Consider the following 22,838-nt stretch of genomic DNA (forward strand, 5'->3'; position numbering starts at 1 on the left):
TATGTATTTGAAAAGTTTTTGCAAGTGAGGGGATGGTTATTCCACTCTTTGAGGCTAAAGATTTTACAAATGGTCATAGTTGTATGTGTGACCAAGGATGAATCATTCCTGTCAAAATTTAGTTTCAATATGACGGAGTCAGTGTCTACAAGAATATATTCATAAAATTCTTGAGTCTTTGCAGCTGTTGAGGAATAGTAGTGCCATCCCTGAAAGAAGATTTGTCTAGCAAAGTTTGAGGGAGTGTCTATGTAATTTTTAAGGACGTCTTCAATAGTGAAGAGGTCTTCTTTGAGAGGCTTTTCATAATATTGGCTTTGATCTTAGATCCTTGTGTAGTTTGGAGGGGTTTGGCCTTGGTTGTTTGTAGGCTAGAACTGGCTTTGTTTGTGGTTTGGAGGGCATCGACAACCGAGGAAAAAAATACGGCATGGGAATATGGACGATTTGTTGAAACCAACTGGGTTTGGCTTCAGTAACAACTTGATTTGAATGAGGGGCAGAAATATTGTAGCTGGATTTGGATTGTATAAGGGAGTTTGAGGAGATGGATTCTTTTGGGGGAGCCATTTTGAGGAGATTGATTTGAAGAGATTGGCCCTGTAAAAATTCACGGGTAAGAAATCAGAGACAGAGTTGGATTCTCCTTTAATATAATTAATTTGAAATTCAAAAATTGAAAGTAGAGCTTGCCATCAGGTAAAAATTTGCTTGGATGCAAGGTTTGAAACATCATTTTGTAAAACAAATTTAGCGGCGTTGCAATTAACACAGACTAAAAATGGTTTATTTAATAATGCATTTTAAAATTTTTGGATGCAAAGAACTATAGATAGAATTTCCTTTTTGATGGTTCTGCAATTTTTTTGAGCGGTATTGCAGATACCAGAGGTAAATTGGACCAGTTTTTCTTTGTTTTCATGAGAGAGCTTTTGTTTAAGAATACCACCATATCCAATGTTTGAGGCATCAGTTTCAACTATTTTAAAAGCCTTAGGGTTTGGAATAAACAGGCAGGGTATTTCTTTGACCAATTTTTTGATCTTTTGAATGGTAGTTGTTTGAGCTGAAGACCAAGGAGTTGGGTTCTTTTTAAGCCGAAGATACAAAGGTTCGGCAATCTTACTAATTTGAGAAAAAAAATCATGAACGTAATTTAAGCTTCCAAGGAATCTTTGTAATTGAGTTTTTCTCAAGAATTTGGTCTGGGAATTTATCACCGAAAGAGATGGCACGATCAATGGGTGTTAATGTTCCTTGTTCGATCAATTGTCCAAGGAAACGGACCTTAGTTAGAAAAAATTCCATTTTTCGCTTGGAGAGGACAAGGCCGTTAGATTTGATGATTTGGCAAAAGGTTCTTAAATGTTTGAAATGCTGATCCACTGAATCAGAAAAACTAAGACATCATCAATATAGACAATTATAAATTGTCCGTAAGAATTGAAGATGTCGTTCATAATTTTTTGGAATTCACTAGGGGCATTTTTTAGGCTGAATGGCATAACGTTCCATTCGTAGAGGCCAAAAGGAGTGATAAAGGCAGTTTTATATTGGTCATTTTCATGAATCTGGATCTGCCAAAATCCAGATTTCATGTCAAATTTGGAGAAGATTTTTGCTTGATATATTCTTTGTAAGAGATCCTTTTGGTTTGGGATAGGATAACAAACCAATTAAAGAGCATCATTAAGGGGCTTGTAATTGACAACCAACCTAGGAGTACCACGTTTCAATTTCAGCAACTTTGTTAACATAAAAAGCTATACAACTCTAAGGAGAAGTACTAGGCTGAATGATTTTTTTGGCCAGGAGGTCATTAATTTCAATTTTTCATGTTTCTAAAAGGGTTTAGTTCATTTGAGCAGGTCGGGCTTTGGTAGGGATTTGGAGGTCAAAAAAGCCCGAAGCATAAGGGAGGGATACCATATGCTGCTTGCGATGCCAAAAGGCATTAGGGATGCCAAAAAAAAGGTCAAGTTCGAACTTAGACCGAATTTGGTTAATTTGATGAATGGTTTTGGGATTTTTAAGGTGCTCGGAGATTCGTTGATGGAGGAGTTTAGTTTTGAGAAAATTTAGTTGTTTGGTCTTGTTAATATTTTAGTTGGTAGGAGTTTGAGCTTGCAGGAAAGGGAAAACAATTTTCTGATGTTGAAACTTTGTTGTGATACCATCTTGTGTTATTTTGAAAGGTTTGATTTTCTCTAAGAAAGGTTGACCAAGAATTATGGTTTGGTCGAGATCTTTTGCTAAAATAAAAGTTTGGGGGAGGCATAAGCTGCCGTTGCAGATGTGAGTATTTGATAATTTATATTGGACGTTCAACCCAGACCCATTAACAGTATTGAGACGTTGGGTCGTTCGTTCATAAAACTGGGTTGGAATGGCACCTTCATTGATGCAATTGAGCTGGGCTCCAGAATCAACAAGGGAAATGGCCGAGAATTTGAATGAGGCATTTATTACAAGAGTTATGTGGATATACCAATTTTGACAAGTAATGATAGCCACAAAACCAGAAAGGTGTTCCGTATTAGATGATTCTTGGGTTGAAAAAGGATTTGTGAAAGGTTCAATATTTGAAGTGGAGGCTTGTTGGCTTTGTTGTCGATTAAGAAGAGACAATTGACGTTTGATATTTGATATTTTTTATTTCACTTTGTAAGTCTGCAATAGTTGTCTCAAGAGTTTTGATTCTGCTAGAATGGTTGGAAGTAGAAGGTTTTGAAAGTGTTTCAAATTTTTGCATTATTTGTTGAAGGTTATAAGGTTGGGGAGTATTTTGTGTAGAAATATTTTGTTTAAGATGTTCAAGACAGGCCTTCTTATATTCTAGGTCTGTCAGATTGTCAATATATTCGAATATATTTGATTGAAGAGATGTTTTAAGCATTCGGACAGATTTTGGAGCATAGTCTTCACAGCTTAAACCAATAATGCAAGAATCGCAAGCACAGGCCTGAAAATTCTCATTATCAATTGAACTGGAAGTCGGGTGCTCAGAGGCTTGGATTTGGTTAAGTTTGTGAATTTCTTCATCAGAAGATGAGGAAGAAGTTTGTTGGAACAAGGCAAGGATTTGAGTTTTATCTTGTTCAGATATTTGTAACGAATTAATTCTTTTGGAAACTTGGCAATATTTGGCAATGTGGCCAGGTTTACCACATCTAAAACATCCTTGAGAATCTGGGTTTTGTTTAAAATCTTTTTCATTTTTAGGTGCCTTGAAAGGCTTATTGTATTTGTTATATTTTGATTTTGAAGAAGATTTTTGATAAAATTCTGGAGTCGTGTCTTAAAATTTTGGTTTTGTGAGAAACATAGTTCTTTGATTTGTAAAAATCCTTATAATATTTGTGAGAAGATTTATGTTTGTGTTTTGTTGGAGGTTTAAGTGGGGCAAATCCGAACTGTTCACAGAATCTTCCTAATTCTCGTTTATAAATTTTGTTTTCTTTATTAATCTATTTTCTTAACCTAATATCAGTACAAATGGCTAAACCTTCTTCATGAATTAAGTTAATTATTTGGCCGTAAGTCATTTGGTCATATGGGATAATTCCATCATTTTCTTTGCGAAGTCTTTGTTTGATTTTCTCAGAAAAAAGGTTTGGAAGACCTATAAGGAACTTCTCTTTCTAACATGGAAGATTAGCATCAGGTCTAGTAAGGACTTTGGTCAGGAAGGTATCTTTGTACCATTTAAAATCATGTAATTTTTTGCACATAAGGTTTGATAATTGTTCGGCAGTTCTGTCTTTGAGGCGATAAGGGTTACCTAAGAAGTAATTGGCTATGCTGAAAATAAGAGTATTAACAGCATCTTCTATAGGTTCACCTATGTCATTGAGAAGGGAAGTCCCTTCAAAAGAAGTTTGGATTGCAGTTAAAATCTCAGTCTTTTGGTTGTCAATTAGGACATAATCCCACCAACATTTGAGTTAGCCAATAAAGCCGGAAATAAATAAAGTAGCAACTGCACTGTTTTCAATATTCTTGATACGATGTGCATTGCTAACCATAGTCATTTCTTGTAATTTATTCATGAGATTATGTTCGGACAGACGATCTATGTTCCATTCATAGATGATGCCCCTTTGGTAGAAAGCCTGAGGAGCAGTTCCTCTTGCTTCAATTTGGAGGTCAGGGAAGATTGGGTGTTGTGTCGAACTTTGGCCAATTTGGTTGATTTGAGGAAAGACATTACTCATTTTCTGAACTAAAGGAAGAGTTGGAAGAATATCTTGAAAGGGTGCTAACATTTCAGATAACTGACTCAACAGTAGATTGATTTGGCAAAGGAGTTTGTGGAGTCTCTAAGGTTGTGAGCCGATGGTTTATTTAGTCAAGTAAATAAGATTTGTTAAGTAATTTTCGTTGTTGTTTTGGACTATCATAAGGTTTGAAAAGGGGAATTGAGGAAGAAACCGGAGTCGGAGTCAAAGATGAAGAGGCCAAAGGTTTCGATTGGACAAGGCATTCAACTCGGGAGAGTTGATCACTGATGGTTTTGAGACTTAAGTTTGTAAAGTTTAATTATTCGATTTGTTTTCTATTTGGATCATCTTGTTCGGCAACTTTGAACGGAGAAGCTGTTAATTTAGCATTTTTAAAGGCATATTTGATGCTTTCTACCAGGGGATGGATAACAGTGGTAGTTGGACAGGTGCTAAGGGTCCAAGATTTATGTGTAGTATTTTGGGTAAGGATTTGATTATGCCAGGGATAATCAATATTGTTATCCTGAGCATAAATATCAAAGTAAGTTAAAAAGAAAACATTTTTTTAAGATTTTTCATCAAGTCATACCAATTTGTTCTAATTTGGGCTGCTTGTTCAAGATTAAAAGTTTTAAAAAACCAATCACGTTTTTGTTTATTTTTTTGGGTGATACAAAATCAGTTCTGAGAAATGGTTTGTCAATTTGATATTCGTTATTAGTTTGAAGCATATGGACACTTGGATCTCGTTCGGGTGGAGCCACCTCAGACGGTGTCGGAGATTGGGGTTGGTTTCGATCAGTTTGTTGTTGTCCAGACTGGGTAGAATCAGGTACAGATGATAATATGTCATAAGTATGATGGACAACATTTTGGCCAGAGTGTAATCCAAAAAGGTTTGAAATTGGGGATGGAATCCTAGGAGGAGGGATCCAATGGAAGGAATCCGAAGAGGTCGAAGCATCCGAGCATGACCTGTGGGAATTTTGGTAGATAGGAGGAGGTGGTTGTCTATTAAACCTAAGAGTGACTAATCCATCTAAATTTTGGGAAATTGATTGAATATTGATATTTCAAACTTGAGGTGGAATAGCAGTCGTTTGCAACTGCCATTCAGTAGAGAAAGAGATGTCTTTCCATTGAACTAATTTGGGATAAACTATCTGACTCTGAAGACAATCAGTCTCAAGGTAGAGGGTTTGTCCTTTAGGAGAGCATTTGAGAGCTCAGGGTTTGACAGTTATCATGGCTTTATACTTAATACGGTGGATGATGAAAATGAGAACAGACCCATGCATCATCTTATATCCGTGGGTTTTGAGGTTGATTTTAAGAGTGAAGAATATTTGGATCCTCTAATGCTATAGACATATTTGGGTAAACATTGAAATTGACATGTCCATAACAGAGGCTAGTTTCAATGGCTCCTAGAAGGGAATCATTGAACTCAAGAAATCTCTGGTCACAAAGGGCTAACAGAAAGGATGTGTTAAGGCCTTCACGATGGAGAGGTTTGATGGCAACCTGAACGAGGCCGACATGAACATAATTGAATTTGTGTTTGAGATAAAGGTCTTATAAAGACCTAGGGTCAAAGAGGGTGATTTCTTTTGTTTCTAGGGTAAAATTTATATATATATATATATATATATATATCCCAAATAAAGCGAACGAAATTTATTTGAAAAGTGAAAACAGGCAGAAGCTAGAAACAAGAATAAAATAAAAACAATAGATAAAAGAAATATCCTTCCATTATTACTTCAATAAGGTCCATCCTGCTAAGTGCTTGAATGAACATTGAATAAAAATTTTACAAGAGAAAGAGAGACAGAGACAGGAAGGCAGGGCAAGCACCTAACTTACCCCAAGGAGCCAAAGAATTAAAAGTTCAGGCAATGTCAAAAGAAACCATTTATATGTATACACAATAAAGAACCAGCTTTGATAAACAGAGATTAGTTTATGAGTGGGGTGTTTCTTCCATCCCCCAACCTTTCTATCATTCTTTTCCATCCACGGACAAAGCTGTAATTTTGCAAATTGGGCACACGTTCTTGACGAGCAACCACTTCCTTATGCACTCTGCATGATATTCATGTCCACAATCAAGAGTCCCTATCTTGTCCAAGTTCTCATACTCATCCTGTAAATCACCATCCCACAACCACTAGTCACTACCATTTACAGGCATTTGAGGTCAAATGAACAGATATTATCAGGAAAGGAACATGTTACTGTTTATTAGATAAAATACCTGGCATATGATGCATGCTTCAACATCTTGATCCATGCCTACCGGCTCATCCAAATTGATACAGGCTGCAGGTGACACATGATATCTTGACTTAAGATGCCTAATGATTTTTTCTTCTGTCAATCCAACTCTTACATTGCCAATACGCTCCTCCAGGGCAAGCAACTCCTGCAAATCGAATTTCAGTTTTTTAATTAAAAAATTCCTTAAGTCGTCGGTCTACATGTGATAGTTCCACAGAAATTGGTTAATGTTTTAAGAACTTGAACATTCTAGTGTTGGATGGTTACTTCTGGACTTATTACCTCATATGTCATGTGATCTATATCCAACCGCATGTCACTGTGATGATCACTGAAATTCCCAAAGCCCGAGAACTCCAGTATAGCAACCTCCTACATATATTGCATAGAAAAATAGTTTAGTTCACACTAATAGATTGAATGGAACAATAATACAGCCATAATTCTAATTTTCCACTTAAAATGGTATAAACTTACATCTTCAGGCAGAATCCTTAAGCGTGGGCGGTGGCCATCTTCTGGCAATGCCTGCTGCATTGCTCTCCGGTGAGGTCGATATATACTGAAGCCAGTGTGTAGAAGGGGCCTCTGATACCCAGATCCTGGTACTGTATCATCTTGAGGAGGGTTCAGACTACTATGGTGGAAGGTATTATTCGTAGGAGGCCAATATGAAGATGTAGGTACTTGAGGATGGAAACTAAAATTGTGACTAGGCATGCCTTGCACTTGTGGAGGTGGAGGATGAAGATGAAGATGATGATGATCATGGTGCTGTTGGCTGTGCTGATGTGAAATGGAAGAAGGATAAAAGAGAACTGCAGAATTGGCACCATTGGTAGTGTCCTGGTATCCCTGTGCACCCATTCCCCCTATCTCTAAAGAGCCTCCACTGACACTTCTCCCTGTAACAATACCATGAAACTTTTAGGTTAAAACATAAGATTAATGAGTGTGAGTTTTCAACAAGTTAATATCTGAATCACAGTCAAACCATGAGGGAAACTCAGAGAATATACACAATCTTCGACTAACAATCAATAGTCTGACTGTTTTTTTCTGGATGAAACGAAAAAGACAGTAAATTACCATGCAAGTAAGGTAAAGTGGGTGCATAATTCCAGGTTGACATGCCTCCTCCATCTCCACCATCACTCCCAAACTGTTGCTCCATCAAGGTACTGCAGGCAGGCTGAAAGGACTGACCCATAAAATTCCCCTGCATTAAATGATGATGGTTATGCAATAGTGTGGAGTCTAGCTGAAGGCCAATAGGATTCGATCTGCTCCTCACACTTCTCCGAGGTCCCCCTTCCGTGACCGACAAAATTCCATTCCCTCCAAATTCAGGTGAAGGAAAAGCTGCAACATCAAGCATTCCAGCACCAGATTCAAATTGTCGTTCCCAATGGTGTAGCCCAGTACTCAAGGAGGTGCCTGAGGATGATGAACTTGAACTTGAACTTGCTGAGCCGTTGGCATGTTGGGAGTTCCTTGGAAAGCCCTCTGCATTCTTTCTCTTGCATGAGCCTCTAACACCATCCATGAAATGATTATTCCCTTCATATTCATCCAAACCAACTCCAATAATTCCATGGTTGCTCGAAGAAGGTAACTGACCAGTGGGGCCATGATTTAGTGGAACAGGGAAGTTTCTTCTACCAGACAAGGGTACCATGTAGGGATCATAGAAGTTTGATGCAGGAACACCACCAAAATCAAAGTTTGCCATAGGATGATGATGCTGAATACTATTATATTGGGTGCCATAAAACATACCATTATCAATATTACTAGTGTTTCCAGAAGCTGATAACACTGGATAGATATTAGGACGTGGAAAATCAGTAATATTTCCCAAGAAAATACAGGGCTCAGGATGGAGATGGTGCTGGCCTACTTGATGAATTTCCCCATCGAGCATTTGATTTGTGCATAGGATGTTTCTTTGTCCCATATCTGTTGAATAATCTACTGTTAAAAATGATCCTTTTTCACAGCACTGAAGTCATTATACACAAGAACGAGTAAAAAAGATGTAAATAGTTGACATCTTAATTGAATGCACAATGAGAAATACTGAAATCTAAATAACTAGCTCATTTAAGAATTCAACATTGTAAGAACCTAAATTCAACTTTTGGGGGGATCAATTAACCCATATCCAATTAGTGAAAACAGAAACACTTGAGGAACAAAATACAGGGAAAAAAGGGCAGTTTTTGGATGATTTATTTCTTGGGGGGAGGGGGGTGGGTGGGATTGATTAACCCAAATCCAATTAGCGAAAACAGAAATTACTTGAGGAACAAAATACAGGAAAAAGAACATTTTTTTTGGACGATTTCTTTATTCCAAACTTAGTAAATTGAAAATGAAAGATCTAACATGAGGCCCACATAGTCTATAAACACTTTCATCTCAACCTTAACACAGAAAATCGACAAATCCAATACAAGATCACAATAAAATAAATTCAATTCCATATGTGCTTCTTATTACCAAGAACAAGAAGTAGCAAAAGCAACAGAGTCAAAATGGTTTTGGGCAGTCCCGACCAAAAATCAATCGCCAAAAAATAACTTCTTTCATATGAAAGAGAATATCATAATTCACAGAAAGAATTATTAATCTAAAGGCTTAAAAAACACTCAGATCACAACTTTTTAATGTAAAACAAGGCTAATCCAATTCATTCAGCTACACCTAGGTCTCTTAACTCCCATGAGCACTGTTATGATTATACGAAGAAGATCATCAGCAGGAGATAAGGAGAGTTTTCCTATTTGTCAGTAAGAAAAAATAATACTTGAAGCTATGTGATTTGATTCAAATATTGGAGGTTCACCAAAGTGAACATATTAGAAGACACCGATAGACATAAACAGGTAAATGTGAAGGGTGGAGGGAAACTATTGCATAAAACTGGAAAATAATGCTTGCCACTAAACTGGGCGACACAAAGGAAGAAAAATCTGAACATAGAACTAGTATACTATTGCAACATGTTGGTCACAGGTTCAAAACTCGGAAACAGCCTCTCCAGCGAAGCAGGGGGTAAGGCTGCGTACATTTTCTCCTCCCAGACACTTCAAGCCACTGAAGTGTCAAATGGTGAAGTACAACTATATGGAAAAATAATAAATAGCTTTCGTTCCAAACTGATCAATGCCAATATGCAAACCAGTAGTGGGCAGACTAATGTCACAGGAAGACCGGTCACAAGGAAAAAAGGAACTTCTTCACCCTAATCTTCAACTCCATCCCATCAACAGAGAAGATGAATACTACTAACCAAAACATTGGACCAACACTTCAAATGACTTATGAACAAACAGAAAGCAAAAAGTTTGCCACATCATATGCATAGGCACAAGGTGTTGCAGTAAAGTCTAATGAGAGAAGCAAACAACACAAATTATTAGGGACTAGACAATATCTAGTAATTTTAGCTGTAAAAACAAAGGCTAACTCGTTAAATCTACTCATTGCATCAATTCCCAGAAACGAAGATTATTTATAAAGACATCATCCTCCCACCCAAACCCCACCTCCCACCTTCTTTATCATGTCTGCAGGGAAGAGGTAGGGAACTTTCAGTTATTCCCTACAAGAGTAAACACAAGAAATTTCTGCATGAAATGGAACATGTGAAATAGCATTAGAACTCGAAAGTTGTGATTTCCCCTAAATGCTTCAAAAACATCTAAACCAGATACAGAGATGATCTATTGTGAGCATTATAAAAAACAAAAGGAGGGCGACAACAAGAAGAAGGGGAAAAAATAAAAAAAATCCATCTGGATTCCAGAACCATACCTTTTAGCATTAACAAAGTTCACAACTTCAACAGATTAGATAGAAAACCCAACCATCTGCAACAGGAAAACGAGAATATTAATCGTATAGCTCTCTCGATCGAAACCCACCAAAAAAAAACAAAGAGGGGATGAAGAATTGAGGGGGGGAAAAAGGGGAAATCGACAATATCAGGGGGGAAAAAAGTTCCAAAAGAGGAAGAGCAAGAACGAGCATAGAAAATCGGAAACTGAAGAAACCCGCAATTGAGAACATAGAAATACATACAGAAATAAAAATCACGAAAAAAAAAAAAGAAAAAAGAAGAAGAACAACAAGAAGAAAGAAAGAACAGAAAAATAACCCACTAGTCCTTCGATCAAATCCGATGCACGCTAATGGATGACGAGCTTCTCAGAGAAACCTCGCAACAGCAAACGATAACAGGTCCGAAGAAACCCAGAGCGAGATAGAGAGAATTAACAAGTTGGGTCGAGGAGAAGGACCAAAAGGAAAGGCTTTGCTTAATGTTTGCAGGTTTCTTGGCTTCGGTTTCTAAATTCCGAAATTCCCAGAGAATCTTCAATCTTGCAACTGGCGTAAACAGGTCCAAAGACACCCAGATGAGAGAGAAACTCAAAAGGGTTAAAGAATAAAAGGCTTTAAAATTGAAACTCCATTCCCAACTCGAAACGGCTAAACGTTGTTATATTTTTGGATTAAAAGTTTCTAATTCCCGTTCTACCCAAAAAAAAAAAGTTTCCAATTCCCAAAATTCTCAGATATCTTGAAAAGGGCTTTAAGGTCCACTTGTCCTGAGATGTACCCAGAGAATTAATGGGTTGGGAACTTGGGTTGAGAAGGAATATGCTTTATAAAGGAATTACACATATATCTTCTTGTTTCTAATTATTGTCCAATCAGAAATCTTTTTGCCAAATTGATTTTTTTTTGGTAAATTACCAAAATGAAATTTAAGGAAAATTATTTGGGGAAGAGTTTTCTTCACCGGAGCATTGTGGCCTTTGCACTGAAAGTATCAATAAGGGCAAGATTTTCACCGTTTATGAGATGCGGGGTAGTCATTTCACCCCAACCTATAGTGCCACAGTCTCGAACAAAGTCTTTTTTTCCCATTGAATAATAAAATATAATGTAGCTCAAGACAGCAAAAGAATTGGATTGGGATGGGTTTGAGTTGGCAAGTTAAGTAAGTTTTGATCATTAAAGAGCATATCTACATTCCATAACTAACTCATGTAAAATAAATAGATGAGGAGTAGAGAATAATTAAAAATGGGAGATGATTTTCGTGGGGAATCTCCTATGCCACACCGATTGGGGTGTAAAAATCAGTTTCATTAATATGAGACACATGGTCAAGGAGGAGAGGGAGTGTCAAGAATATAAGAAGGTCATGGGAAAGTATCCCACACTAATAGTGTGAGGACCTTTTTTCCCTTTAAAAATATATTCAAGTTCATTTGATATTATTGTCTCTAAAATTATTTTCAAGGAAATAAAATCTCTTTTAGAGTTCATTGGTTAAAGAACAATGAGCCCTACACATGGTAGGCTGTCGTTAATGTGAACTAAGAGACCGAACATGTATGGGTTTATCACCTCCCCCCACCCCCCTTCTCCATCTTTTTCATAAGCACATGCACCTCGAAAGTTTAACTATATGAGGCATTTTTTTAAAAGTATTATTCTAACATATGAAAATATTATATTAAACTAAGAATATAATAAATGAAATGCCTACAAATTAGGAACTCCAACATATATTATCATTTGGTACACGAAAAATCAACTAAAAAAAATTTTGATCAAGGCATCAAACTTGCCTTCCCACGCCCTACTATGTCATCATTTTTTTTTTCTTTGGTAGAAAGTGAAAAATAACAGTCAAGAGATTTAACTCAAGACCTCCCGATGAGCATGAACTTTGTGCGTCACAACTGCATCCACCACACTAGACGTCTACTATCAATTGCGCCAACTACCATTTCACCACCTCTTTTTGTTAGTTTGTTGACGAAATCTATGGAGCTGGCCATAGTGGACTATTATGAATTGATTCAAAACTTGTCCATAATCAGTAAAGGTTTAAGTGGCGGCTTATGGTGTTTGGGGTAAAAAAAAATCAACTGAGGTAAATGTTATTTGTGATCAGAAACTTACCACTCTTTCCTTCCACAATGTGCTTGGTTCTAACCCTTTGGTGCTTGATTGAGATTTTCACTCCCCCAAATCCTCAAGAAAGGTTGATTTTTTGGAGCTATTTTTCATTTTTCTTAGATTCTATCTCTGTAGCTTTTGTGTTGTGGGTGATTTTAACCAAATTCTTGACCCCAGTGAAAAATTGTCCTTCCCATAAGATTAAAAATTTTCTCATCAATAAACTACCTCATTTTCAAACCGCTTGGTTTCAACATTCCTATTTCTTGCATTTTCGCAAGACCAAATGGTTCCTAGCTTATGGAAGGAAACTGATAATCAGAATTGGTCGCCTAAGACATTCTCTCCTCCGCTGGAATAAAGAAATGTCTACCCCCTCTAAGTAAAATCTTGTCGAATTATCTTTTTTTTCTTCTAATCTCAGATGCTTAGAGCAGAGATTTTTTTTTTTTCAAAAATTTAGAGTTATTTGAGTCTCAGGATGACAGAAACACCAAATTTTATCATGCTATTTTTTATGTCAATCAGAAGATCCAATCTATTAGCTTTCTAAAGGAAGATGATGGTGATCAAGTAGTGTATGATACCCGTGATGGCCAATAAATTTGCAATTTTTTTTTTGTGACCTCTAACCCTAGGGATCCTATCCTCCTTTGAATCTTTTTTCCCTGATTCTCTTCCTATCAATGAAGATGATTTTTCTGTACTTTTTCCTTTAGAAGAGGAGATTAAAGATTATGTTTTTAATATTGGTGCTTTCAAAACCCCTGGGAATGATGGGTTATCGATTATCTTTTACCAAAGGTATTGGGACTTTGTCAAAGAGGATGTGGTCAAATCTGTCACTAATTTCTTCTCCTCTTTATATCTTCATCTTGGCACCAATCACATCCTCTTACTTCATGCACGTTTTCTGTGGTCTATATTATCTCCAAACTTCATGCACGCTTTCTGTGGTCTATATTATCTCTAAGCTTCATGCACGTTTTCTGTGGTCTATACTTCCTCGTTTCATTTCACTTTTCCAAGCTATCTTCCTTACAGGCCAGAAAATCTCAAATAAGATCATAATTGTATAGGAAATCATCCATTTTATGAAGTGTAGTGAAAACTATATAGGATGGGTAGCTGTAAAAATGGACATGTCAAAAGGCCTACGATTGGATGGAATGAGGTTACATCAGGGTTTCACTATAATTTTTAGCCTTCTCTGAGTATTGGTGTGATCTAATATTGTTCTGATCTCTTCTGTATCCTATTCCATCAAACTCGAAGGATTTAGCTTAATTTTGTTGAAGCCTCGAGAGGGATTAGACAGGTTGTCCATTAAACTGTTATCTTTACTTCCTCGCCATGAAGGGTCCATCACAACTTCTTGGATGTTTTAGAGATCTAAATTTCTTTAAGGAATCAAAATCTCTAAAAATTCCCCAGAAATCACCTGTCGTCCTTTTGTAGATGACACTTTTCTTTTTGCAGGGCCACTGTTGTTGACATTCTTGCCCTCCAACCTATCTGTGATCTCTTTCAGAGTTTAGCGGGGCAAGAGATCAACGTTGAGAAAAGTGAAATTTATTTCAGTAAACATACTGCAGACAACTCTAAGAGGCTCATTTGTAATCCCCCTTGATTAATGCTCTAAGAATAGATACCTCTCCAATGTCCTTGAGAACCCATTGTAAATTGGCTTCATGGAAAGCTCCTCTCCTTTCTTTTGCAGGTCGTTCACTTTTGATCAAGTCGATCCTCAATTCAGCCCTAATTACTTTTTTTCGGTAGAAATTCCTACTTACTTTATATCTTGCTTTCTCTTCCCCAAAGGGCTGTGCTCCAAACTTGATAATTAAATGCTAAATTTTGGAGAGTCCCCCACATAGTTAATAAATTTTGGAGAGCCAAAAACTATTTCCCCCAAAATAAATGAGGGAATGTTATTGTGGAGGACACCCAAAATTTAGGGACAGCTAAATTCCTACATAGTAAATTCATGTATAATATGCGAATTTTTACCGTATCCAAACGTTTCAATCAAAAAAGTCATAATTTGGCTTATCAATCCAGACATTCCGTATTATATACGTATTTTATAGGTATGCATTTTAAACGCATATAATATGTTTTATTCTTATTTATACATTTAGTTTGGGAAAAAAAAAATAAGTTCAACCCCAAAAGTCAAAACGACATTTCTCCTTTTCAGTAGGTTTCTTGATTTTGAGAAAAAATGTAGATGACACACATCTCCTTTTCTTATTTTATTAATTCCAACCCCTCTTTCCATATTGCCGCTCTCTCTCTCCTTTATTATCTTATACATTTTATTTAACTTCATTTCAAGCTTATCATAAATCTATTAATCAAGAACCTTATGTGTCCACTCTCTTGTTCCTGTCCATTAGCCTGTTAAGTCTACTTAATTATAATTTTAACACTCAATTTAAAATCTTACCTTAGTTATGAATCTACCATTGATTATTACGATTGAATTATTGAATATCTAAATTGACTGATTTTGATTTTAGAATACGGATCCGCATCAGTAGGGGTTGCAGTGGATTTTCTTGTTTAATAAAATAATATCAATGATGATATTTTAATTTGTTCAATGATTATCCACATGCTTTTATTATTATTATTATTATTATTATTATTATTATTATTATTATTATTATTATTATTATTATTATTATTATTATTATTATTGTTATTATTATTTTGACAAATATATGTTATTATTTATTATGGTAGAAAGTGGTTGATGATCACCTATCAACATTGGCTATAATAGACATGATTAAACTTAATTAATATTAAATATAAAAACAAGCAAAATAGAGAAATGATCCCCAATTGGAAAGCTAGATTGGATTTAGGTGTTCATGAGAGCATGGTATATTAGAATTTAGTTGTAAACAACCAGTTTTAGTTCATTTTTAATACTAAAATATACCCGTATTTTTGTTCCTGAATTTTTACATATCAATCGTATTAAACACGTACCGTATCATTGCAGTGCGTGTTTTATTGCTTCGAATTTTTGAAAAGTATTATTTCCGTGTGGCTCGTTTAATTGTTGTATGTATCCATCTCCGTATTATTGTCATTTTCAAACTTACTATGTTCCCAACAAAAACTATTTTCCCATAAATAAATAAGGGAATGTTGTTGTGGGAGACAATATTCTAAAACTCCGAGAATGGTCACGAAAATGGTCAAGGCCGATACCATTTCAATCCGTTTTTTAAAACTACAGTGGGGAGCATGGCACTTTGGCCTAGACACATGCAAGACAAAATGATTTCTCCGCCCCCATGAAATAAAAAATGATACCTATATTGATGCTTTTTGTGCACTCCTATTGACCCCATACACATGCAAAGCCATGCACACTCCCTCATAGAAAACACTTCCCATTAAATAAATAAAATTGCTTTAGCTCATGTTGATGTGGCTTTTTTTTCTAAAGACCTTCACGGTTTCACTGTGGTTTATTTGAAGGACAACAACTCTTACGACCATAACCCTCTCTATCAAGCTAGGAGTTATTGCATCCCCATCATTTCCCATTATACAAAATTAGATTAGAATGTTCTGAAGGAACAAACCAGTAAAGAACATGCCCACCTTCTTACCTAAAAAACAAGAACATGCCCACCTCTCATATATATTTATACATATAAAACACGTGGGGTCAATCGCAACTCATGATGAGTTAATGCTTGGAGAAGAAGAAATACCTTCCGTATGCCCTAAATGAATATGTATTATACTTGGGAGTGGTTTGCCTGGAAGTTACTATTCCAACTTCTTAAGATCTACTCTACGGGCTTGGAACTCATAAGCAATAAGGTATTATTCCAAAATAAATGAGAAAAGGAAAGGATCAGTGCTTGTAAGGGTGATTCTCCTAAAGGCATGGATCTGACACCTGGAGGGCGGCTGAGGAGGTATTGGTAGCCAACAATGTCATGCACGTCATGTTATATACCTGTTAATTATATACTAACATAGGGTGAAAAGGTTCCTTAACTTATTTATGGGAAAGACTTTACATCCACTCATTTTGATTTTCTTAAATTAATTATTTTTTAATTTAAAGATAATATAACAATTCAAGTGAGGAAACGCAATGTATATCTTAGGTTCAAAGAGTTATATATATATATATATATGGGTGAGGGATAGGTATGCTGCCGATATCAAGTATGTTAGCGGATAGCACCAATAGAAACACATGATGGAGTATCATTCATGAAAGATATGAGGGTCATTTCAAAAAAAGGGAAGAGAGAGATAGACACAATGGGTGCTAGCATACTTGATATCGGCGGCATACCCAACCTTTTTCCTATATATATATATATAACATTTTTATTTGGATAGGAATCGCCATGGTGCCTATGGAATGGCATCTCCCATACAAGTAAATGAGGCCATGGGGGGAAAGTACTACACGGGATTTGTGTACAGGGAAGTGCCTACATGCTAGGCAGGTGAGAGTGTGTGGTTGACATTGCCATTGTGACATTATTTTATCTATATATAGAGATAAAATTTTCCACATACGTAAGTGGTACAAAATGACCACACTGGCCCTTCTAAGGGTGCGCACCTAGGGTGAGCTGAGCTCGTGAGAAAACACCTACCATATTTTATAGGAAAGATTTTGAGTCATGGAATAGGGTAAGCTAGCCACCACTCTGTGTATCAGCCCGCTCACATGAAAAATCCTTCTTGTTCATTTACCATAGAAAAAAAAAAAATCTTCATGCTGTTCTATGTGATACCATTTTGTTAGACTGTATTGGTGTACGCCTAAGTGATGTAAAGGGGGAAAAAAAAAATCAAGGCATATATCATGAAGATGGCTAGTACAAAGGATTCTTTGTATGATGAACAATCGGATTGTCATGTCACCCATTTAAAAAGTTGAAAAGTAATATTCATTTGTGGTTACCAACTTCAAGGACCAGTGGCCACATATTAGATAGAGGCATAGTTAGTAAATTCACGTATAATACATGAATTTTTATCGTATCTGAACGTTTCAGTCAAAAAGTTGTAATTTGCCATATCAATCTAAAAAATTCGTATTATACAGGGATTTTATAGGTACATATATTATTTGTGTTTTAAACGTATATAATACGTTTTATTCTTATTAATACGTTTAGTTTTGGGAAAAAAAATTAACCCCAAAAATCAAAATGACACTTCTCCCTTTCCGTAGGTTTCTCGATTTTGAGAAATAACATGGATGACACGCATCTCTCTTTCTTATTTTATTAATTCTAACCTCTTTTCCATATTGCTGCTCCCTCTCTCCTTTATTACATTATACCCTATATTTAACTTCATTTCAAGCTTATCCTAAATCTATTAATCAAGAACCTTATGTGTCCATCCTCTTGTTCCTATCCATTAGCCTATTAAGTCTACTTAATTATAATTTTGCCACCCAATTTAAAATCTTACTTTAATTACGAATCTACCATTGGTTATTACAATTGAATAATTGAATATCTAAATGGACCTATACGTGATCTGATTCCGATTTTAGAATACAGATCCGCATTAGTAGGGGTTGCTATGGATTTTCTTATTTGATAAGATAATATCAATGATGCTATTTTAATTTATTAAATGATTATCCACATGCTATTATTTACTATGATAGAAAACGGTTGATGGATCACCTATCAACATTGCCTGCGATAGACATGATTAAATTTAATTAATATTAGATGTAAAACAAACAAAATTGAGAAATGATCCCCAATTGGAAAGCTAGATTGGATTTATTGTGTTCATGAAAGCATGGGATATTAGAATTTAGTTGTAAACAACCAATTTTAGTTCATTCTTAATACCAAAATAAACCGGTATTTTTGCTCACGAATTTTTACATAACAATCATATTAAACATGTGCCGTATCATTGCCGTACGAGTTTTATTGCGCCAAATATCTGAAAAGTATTATTTCTGTATGGCCCATTTAATTGTTGTACATATCCGTTTCTGTATTATTGCCGTTCCCAAACTTACTAACTATGGATAGGGGTGTCATATGGGGATCCGTCTCGTCTGTAGCACACCTTTGTGGTACAGATCGTGTATCACAGATCAAATGATTGACACGGGGCGGATTTGAAATGAATGGTAACGATATTCGAGGGAGGAGGGAGACATCTTCACATGAGTCGTATTGGATTCTTCTCTATGCAACTTCCTTATTTTTCCTATTTCCTCTGGAGAAGGAAAATTCCGGCATTGGAATCCAGCGAAGAGTCTAGAAATCCGACGAATCATAGTTTAGAGAGTAAATGTTAGACAAATGACACTCACCGACAACACCACATTGATCGCAGTAAATGGACCTAGATCTGATGATGTCCTCTTCGACGACATCTAGAGCAACGACGGCAGGGGATGAGTTAGGTCCATCTACCAAATCTCCGATCCGGAACACGATCTGCCATGTGAGGAGGTGTGGTAACAGAGAAGAAGGTGGTGGTAGTTGTGCGTGCTTCAAGAGAAACGATCGTATGTTCAACCTAAACGGCTCATCGTGGTAACTGACACCACCGGAGAGCTCGTCTCCAGAGGAAGCAGGAAAAGTAAGGAAGTCATAGAGAGAAGAATCGCAGCGGCGCATGTACAGATGTCTCCCTCCTCCCTCGGATATCGTTACCGTTCATTTCAAATCTGCCTACATGATCTATAGCACAAAGGTATGTTACAGACGAGCCGGATCCGTCATATGGTTGGTTTGGTCCAGTTTTGATTGGGTTGAATTGATGATAATGACCCAAACTGAAACTAAATTGTTAAGCTGATTTTAGTCCGATTTGATCTAGTCCTTTATCAGGTTGGTTTAATAGGCTCTTATTTGGTGTTTATTGTTCGGTTTTCACTTTTATATATATATATATATATATATATATAAAATGAGAGATGGAACACTCCCTGCTCATGTGTGGAATCAGTGGGAGCACGTGCCCTTGCATCTAACAATGGGTGGCAGCATAATCATTTTACCACCCTTGTGTTTAGATATAGGAGCACACGATCAGATCGTATTTTTCACTCCAAAAAAATAATGATTTTTTATATTTTATTTTTTTTTATTTGTCTAATTTGATTTTGATTTCTACCTGTTTCAATAAACCCTAAACAAATAAGGGTTTGGTTCAAATCAGGCTGAATCGATCTGTCCAATCAGTTTGAGCTGAAATTTGACACCCAAAACATTTTCATTGTTATGTCATATTAACAAACCAAACGTGACCCATGAAAGGATGAGAACGTCTTCCTTTTTTAGTTTTTTTTTTTTTTTTTTAATAAAGAAGGAATTTATATCCAACTATAAAGCCAACGAGAAAATCATTCCTCAAGCACGCGTTTCAAATTGGGGGATGCATTTAATTCATGAATTGAGTTATCTTGTTGGATTTATGAGTCTACCAAGCCCAATTTAGATAGTTTAAATAAGGGAATGTGGTTTTTTCTTTTTTCCTTTTTTTTTTTTTTATTTATAATAAACAATAAGGGATTGTATAACTTTACGCCTTTTTCTAATTATCCCTTATCTTATTTATTAAAATTTTTTAAATCAGATGTAAGGAAAAAAAAAAATTTACAGTTGAAAGCTATTTATCATTAGGTCATTATCAAAGGCTATTAATTGTCTTGCATATTTTTTTAACGACTGAATTTTTCTAGACTCATAGTGGATGAGCCATTCACCAAAGGCATAGGATGGGTGGGAGAAAGCATCAAGAGGGTATTTTAATAACATAATAAAACCCTATAGGGTTTCTAAACCCTGAGATGGGAGTGGGGGTGAACTGTCCTCTATGGATAAAGAAAAACTATTTCCTTTTTTGAATATACATATATTCACTATAATAAGATTTACTCTTATTTTGAAAAAAATATATATATTACACTAAAAGACAAAAAGGTAAGGTTAAAAATTATCTGACACCATAGGGGATATCAATAAGAAAATCTCTTAAAATATTTAATTGATTTGCTTTAATTTGCACCCAAACAAAAATATATATATATATATATATATTTGATTGATTTGGGTTTTGAATATCTTAAGGTTAATACATTTAACTTATTGGCAACTACATATAGAATTAAACATTCTACTCATATGGCTGTCGGATTTTGTTTTGATGTGAACGATAGTTCCAAACATAGATGTAGGTGTATATATTTATGTATATCAAATTGGATCACTTGTGAATCTTAAATATATTGTTGTTACTTGTTTAAAAACAATATTCTCATTTAAACTTGTGATGAATCCCTAGACTTTTGAGGTCTTTTATCATTGCAATTAAATATTATGGATTTTGGTTCACTAACAGTTGATGCCATTGGGATATGTATTAGTTACCTGAGTGTTTGTTGTATACATGTAAATGGTAAAGATTATAGATAAGGAATTCACTTCTCGTATTGGAGGAATATCAAGTGACAAACATCTGGTCATGAATGGACGAAACATGCATGTTCGGTTGCATGATTTGTGAATAGTTTATAAAAGAAATTAAAATATTATTATAAATTAATAATTATATTATAAAGGTTTTGAGAAACTATTTATATTTCCAATTGATGATTCAAATTCTTTATCTATAAAATAATCTGATAGACTAGAGTGGTGTTAGTAATTAATTGCATTCTTGTAGGTCATTTATGCGATATTATAAATTGAAGGGATTAAATCGTAAGAAAAAATTGGCATACTTGTCATATCTTATTTAGCTGTCTTTATGAGTAATTATATTTATTTTAGAAAGAAAGTTAAACAAACAAGGAAACCTAAGTAACATCACCCAATGAGATCCCACTCCTTTGAATGTGAGAAAATGGAGTTAATTAGAGGAAGATTTCAATTCCGCTACCATTTCCAAAGAAGGAAAAGGGTTCATATAGCTTCCAATATACATGAGAGCCCATTGAAGTATCCAAGGGTCTTTCCATGTCAATAGAGGTCCCAAAACCCAACTTCTAGCAAACCAAATTTCTTTGAGTTGGAATAATATGGGAGATAATCTAACCTTCTCTCTTTTGCAGGAAGAACAGTAATGATACAATATGTTCTCTCTTAAATTCCTTCCTTTTTAATGTCTTATTTTATTTTTCCAAAACAAATTTGCAGAAAGCAACAATTCAAGAAAAGCCCATCTTATTGGGTAGCACAATAAAAGCCCTCCTTATTAGGCTTGGGTGGCGCTTAATTTTTGTCGATCAGTGGTTATGGGCTCAGGTTTTAAAGGCCAAGTACTTTGACAACTGGTCTGATTTTTATTCCTCTGGCCAAAAGATAATCCATAACATAGAACATCATTGTAAGTATTCTTCATTTATTACGAAAAGAAAAAGTATTCCTCATTTACTTGAGAAAATGGTTTACCACAAAATTGGTTAACGGGTCTAATACCGATTTTGGTCAGACCTTTGGATCCCACCTTTAAAGGATCTTACTTTGTATACCTTATCTTCTCCAATCAACCAAAATCACTCTCTTATCTGGGTCAATGGTTTCCTTATGGATGGCATTTGGAATGAAAACCTTCTCTCTTCCTTACCTCCTGCTCATGTACGTGGTTATGAATATTTCAGGATGGGCAATTGATGTTTTTTTTTTATTCAAAGGGAATTCGTGTCACTTTATGTAGATTATACGATGACAAGACTAAACACTGAAGCTGCTCGGAAATTCTCGAAGGTGTGAAGCAGGCGTTGGATGATGATTGGAGAATAGATGAAATTTGGAGTGACTGATGTTTTACCCAACATTTTTCTGAACAATAGAAACTTTTTGTGGCCTTGGAGTGCTATCCCCTTATTTTTTATATATATATAGTCACAGGGAGGCTAAATGATCTATGACTCTTGTTTAAATACATTGCTCAAATAGCCATGTGCAAAAACCTGACCATCCAAAGTTTCTAGTACTCACATCGATATACTTAGTTTTTTTTTTTTTTTTTTAATGATAATAATAATAATAATAATAATAATAATAATAATAATAATAATAATAATAATAATAGGAGATATTATTCCACATCCAAGAGCCCTTTTTGAACCTAGAGTCCGGTCAAAAGTTTGGAATTAAGAAAGTACCAAGCTTTAAGAATCCAACACCATAGAGAAGCAATATTATTTAATAGTCGCCCTCCAAGACAGAGCAATAAGGCTTCATTAAACAACACTTAACACAGCTGTTGAGTTGTTGTGCACAAATAACTCATGTTCACTGGAAGGTCTTGAGTTCAAATCTCTTAATTGTTATCTACATCCCCTCCCTACCTATCCAAAAAAAAAAAAAA

General features: G+C 35.5%; 1 protein-coding gene across 4 annotated transcripts; it reads right to left on the reverse strand.

The window, feature by feature from the left end:
- Positions 1-5,959: 5,959 nt before the first annotated feature.
- On the reverse strand, positions 5,960-10,991 carry LOC122078173 (probable E3 ubiquitin-protein ligase ZFP1). Of its 4 annotated transcripts, none has more exons than XM_042644051.1 (8): positions 10,670-10,991; positions 10,323-10,378; positions 10,062-10,135; positions 7,593-8,462; positions 6,981-7,408; positions 6,786-6,875; positions 6,481-6,648; positions 5,960-6,369 (listed from the first exon to the last, which is right to left on the reverse strand). In XM_042644051.1, the coding sequence occupies exons 4-8, from the start codon at positions 8,458-8,460 to the stop codon at positions 6,226-6,228; spliced, it is 1,698 nt and encodes a 565-aa protein (XP_042499985.1). In that variant the 5' UTR covers positions 8,461-8,462; positions 10,062-10,135; positions 10,323-10,378; positions 10,670-10,991; the 3' UTR covers positions 5,960-6,225. The 4 variants fall into 4 exon arrangements, with proteins under 4 accessions (XP_042499985.1, XP_042499987.1, XP_042499984.1 ...); XM_042644053.1 differs by having other exon boundaries at positions 10,666-10,991; XM_042644050.1 differs by lacking the exon at positions 10,062-10,135 and having other exon boundaries at positions 10,666-10,991.
- Positions 10,992-22,838: the final 11,847 nt, after the last annotated feature.

This window comes from Macadamia integrifolia, chromosome 5 (assembly GCF_013358625.1).
Source record: "Macadamia integrifolia cultivar HAES 741 chromosome 5, SCU_Mint_v3, whole genome shotgun sequence".
Taxonomy (NCBI): domain Eukaryota; kingdom Viridiplantae; phylum Streptophyta; class Magnoliopsida; order Proteales; family Proteaceae; genus Macadamia; species Macadamia integrifolia.

Excerpts from the sequence above, each read along its gene's own strand:
- LOC122078173 (XM_042644050.1), bottom strand. Across the intron at positions 7,409-7,592 it reads CACTTTACCTTACTTGCATG|GGAGAAGTGTCAGTGGAGGC; the intron begins GTAATTTACTGT and ends GTATTGTTACAG. Across the intron at positions 6,370-6,480 it reads AAGCATGCATCATATGCCAG|GATGAGTATGAGAACTTGGA; the intron begins GTATTTTATCTA and ends GGTGATTTACAG.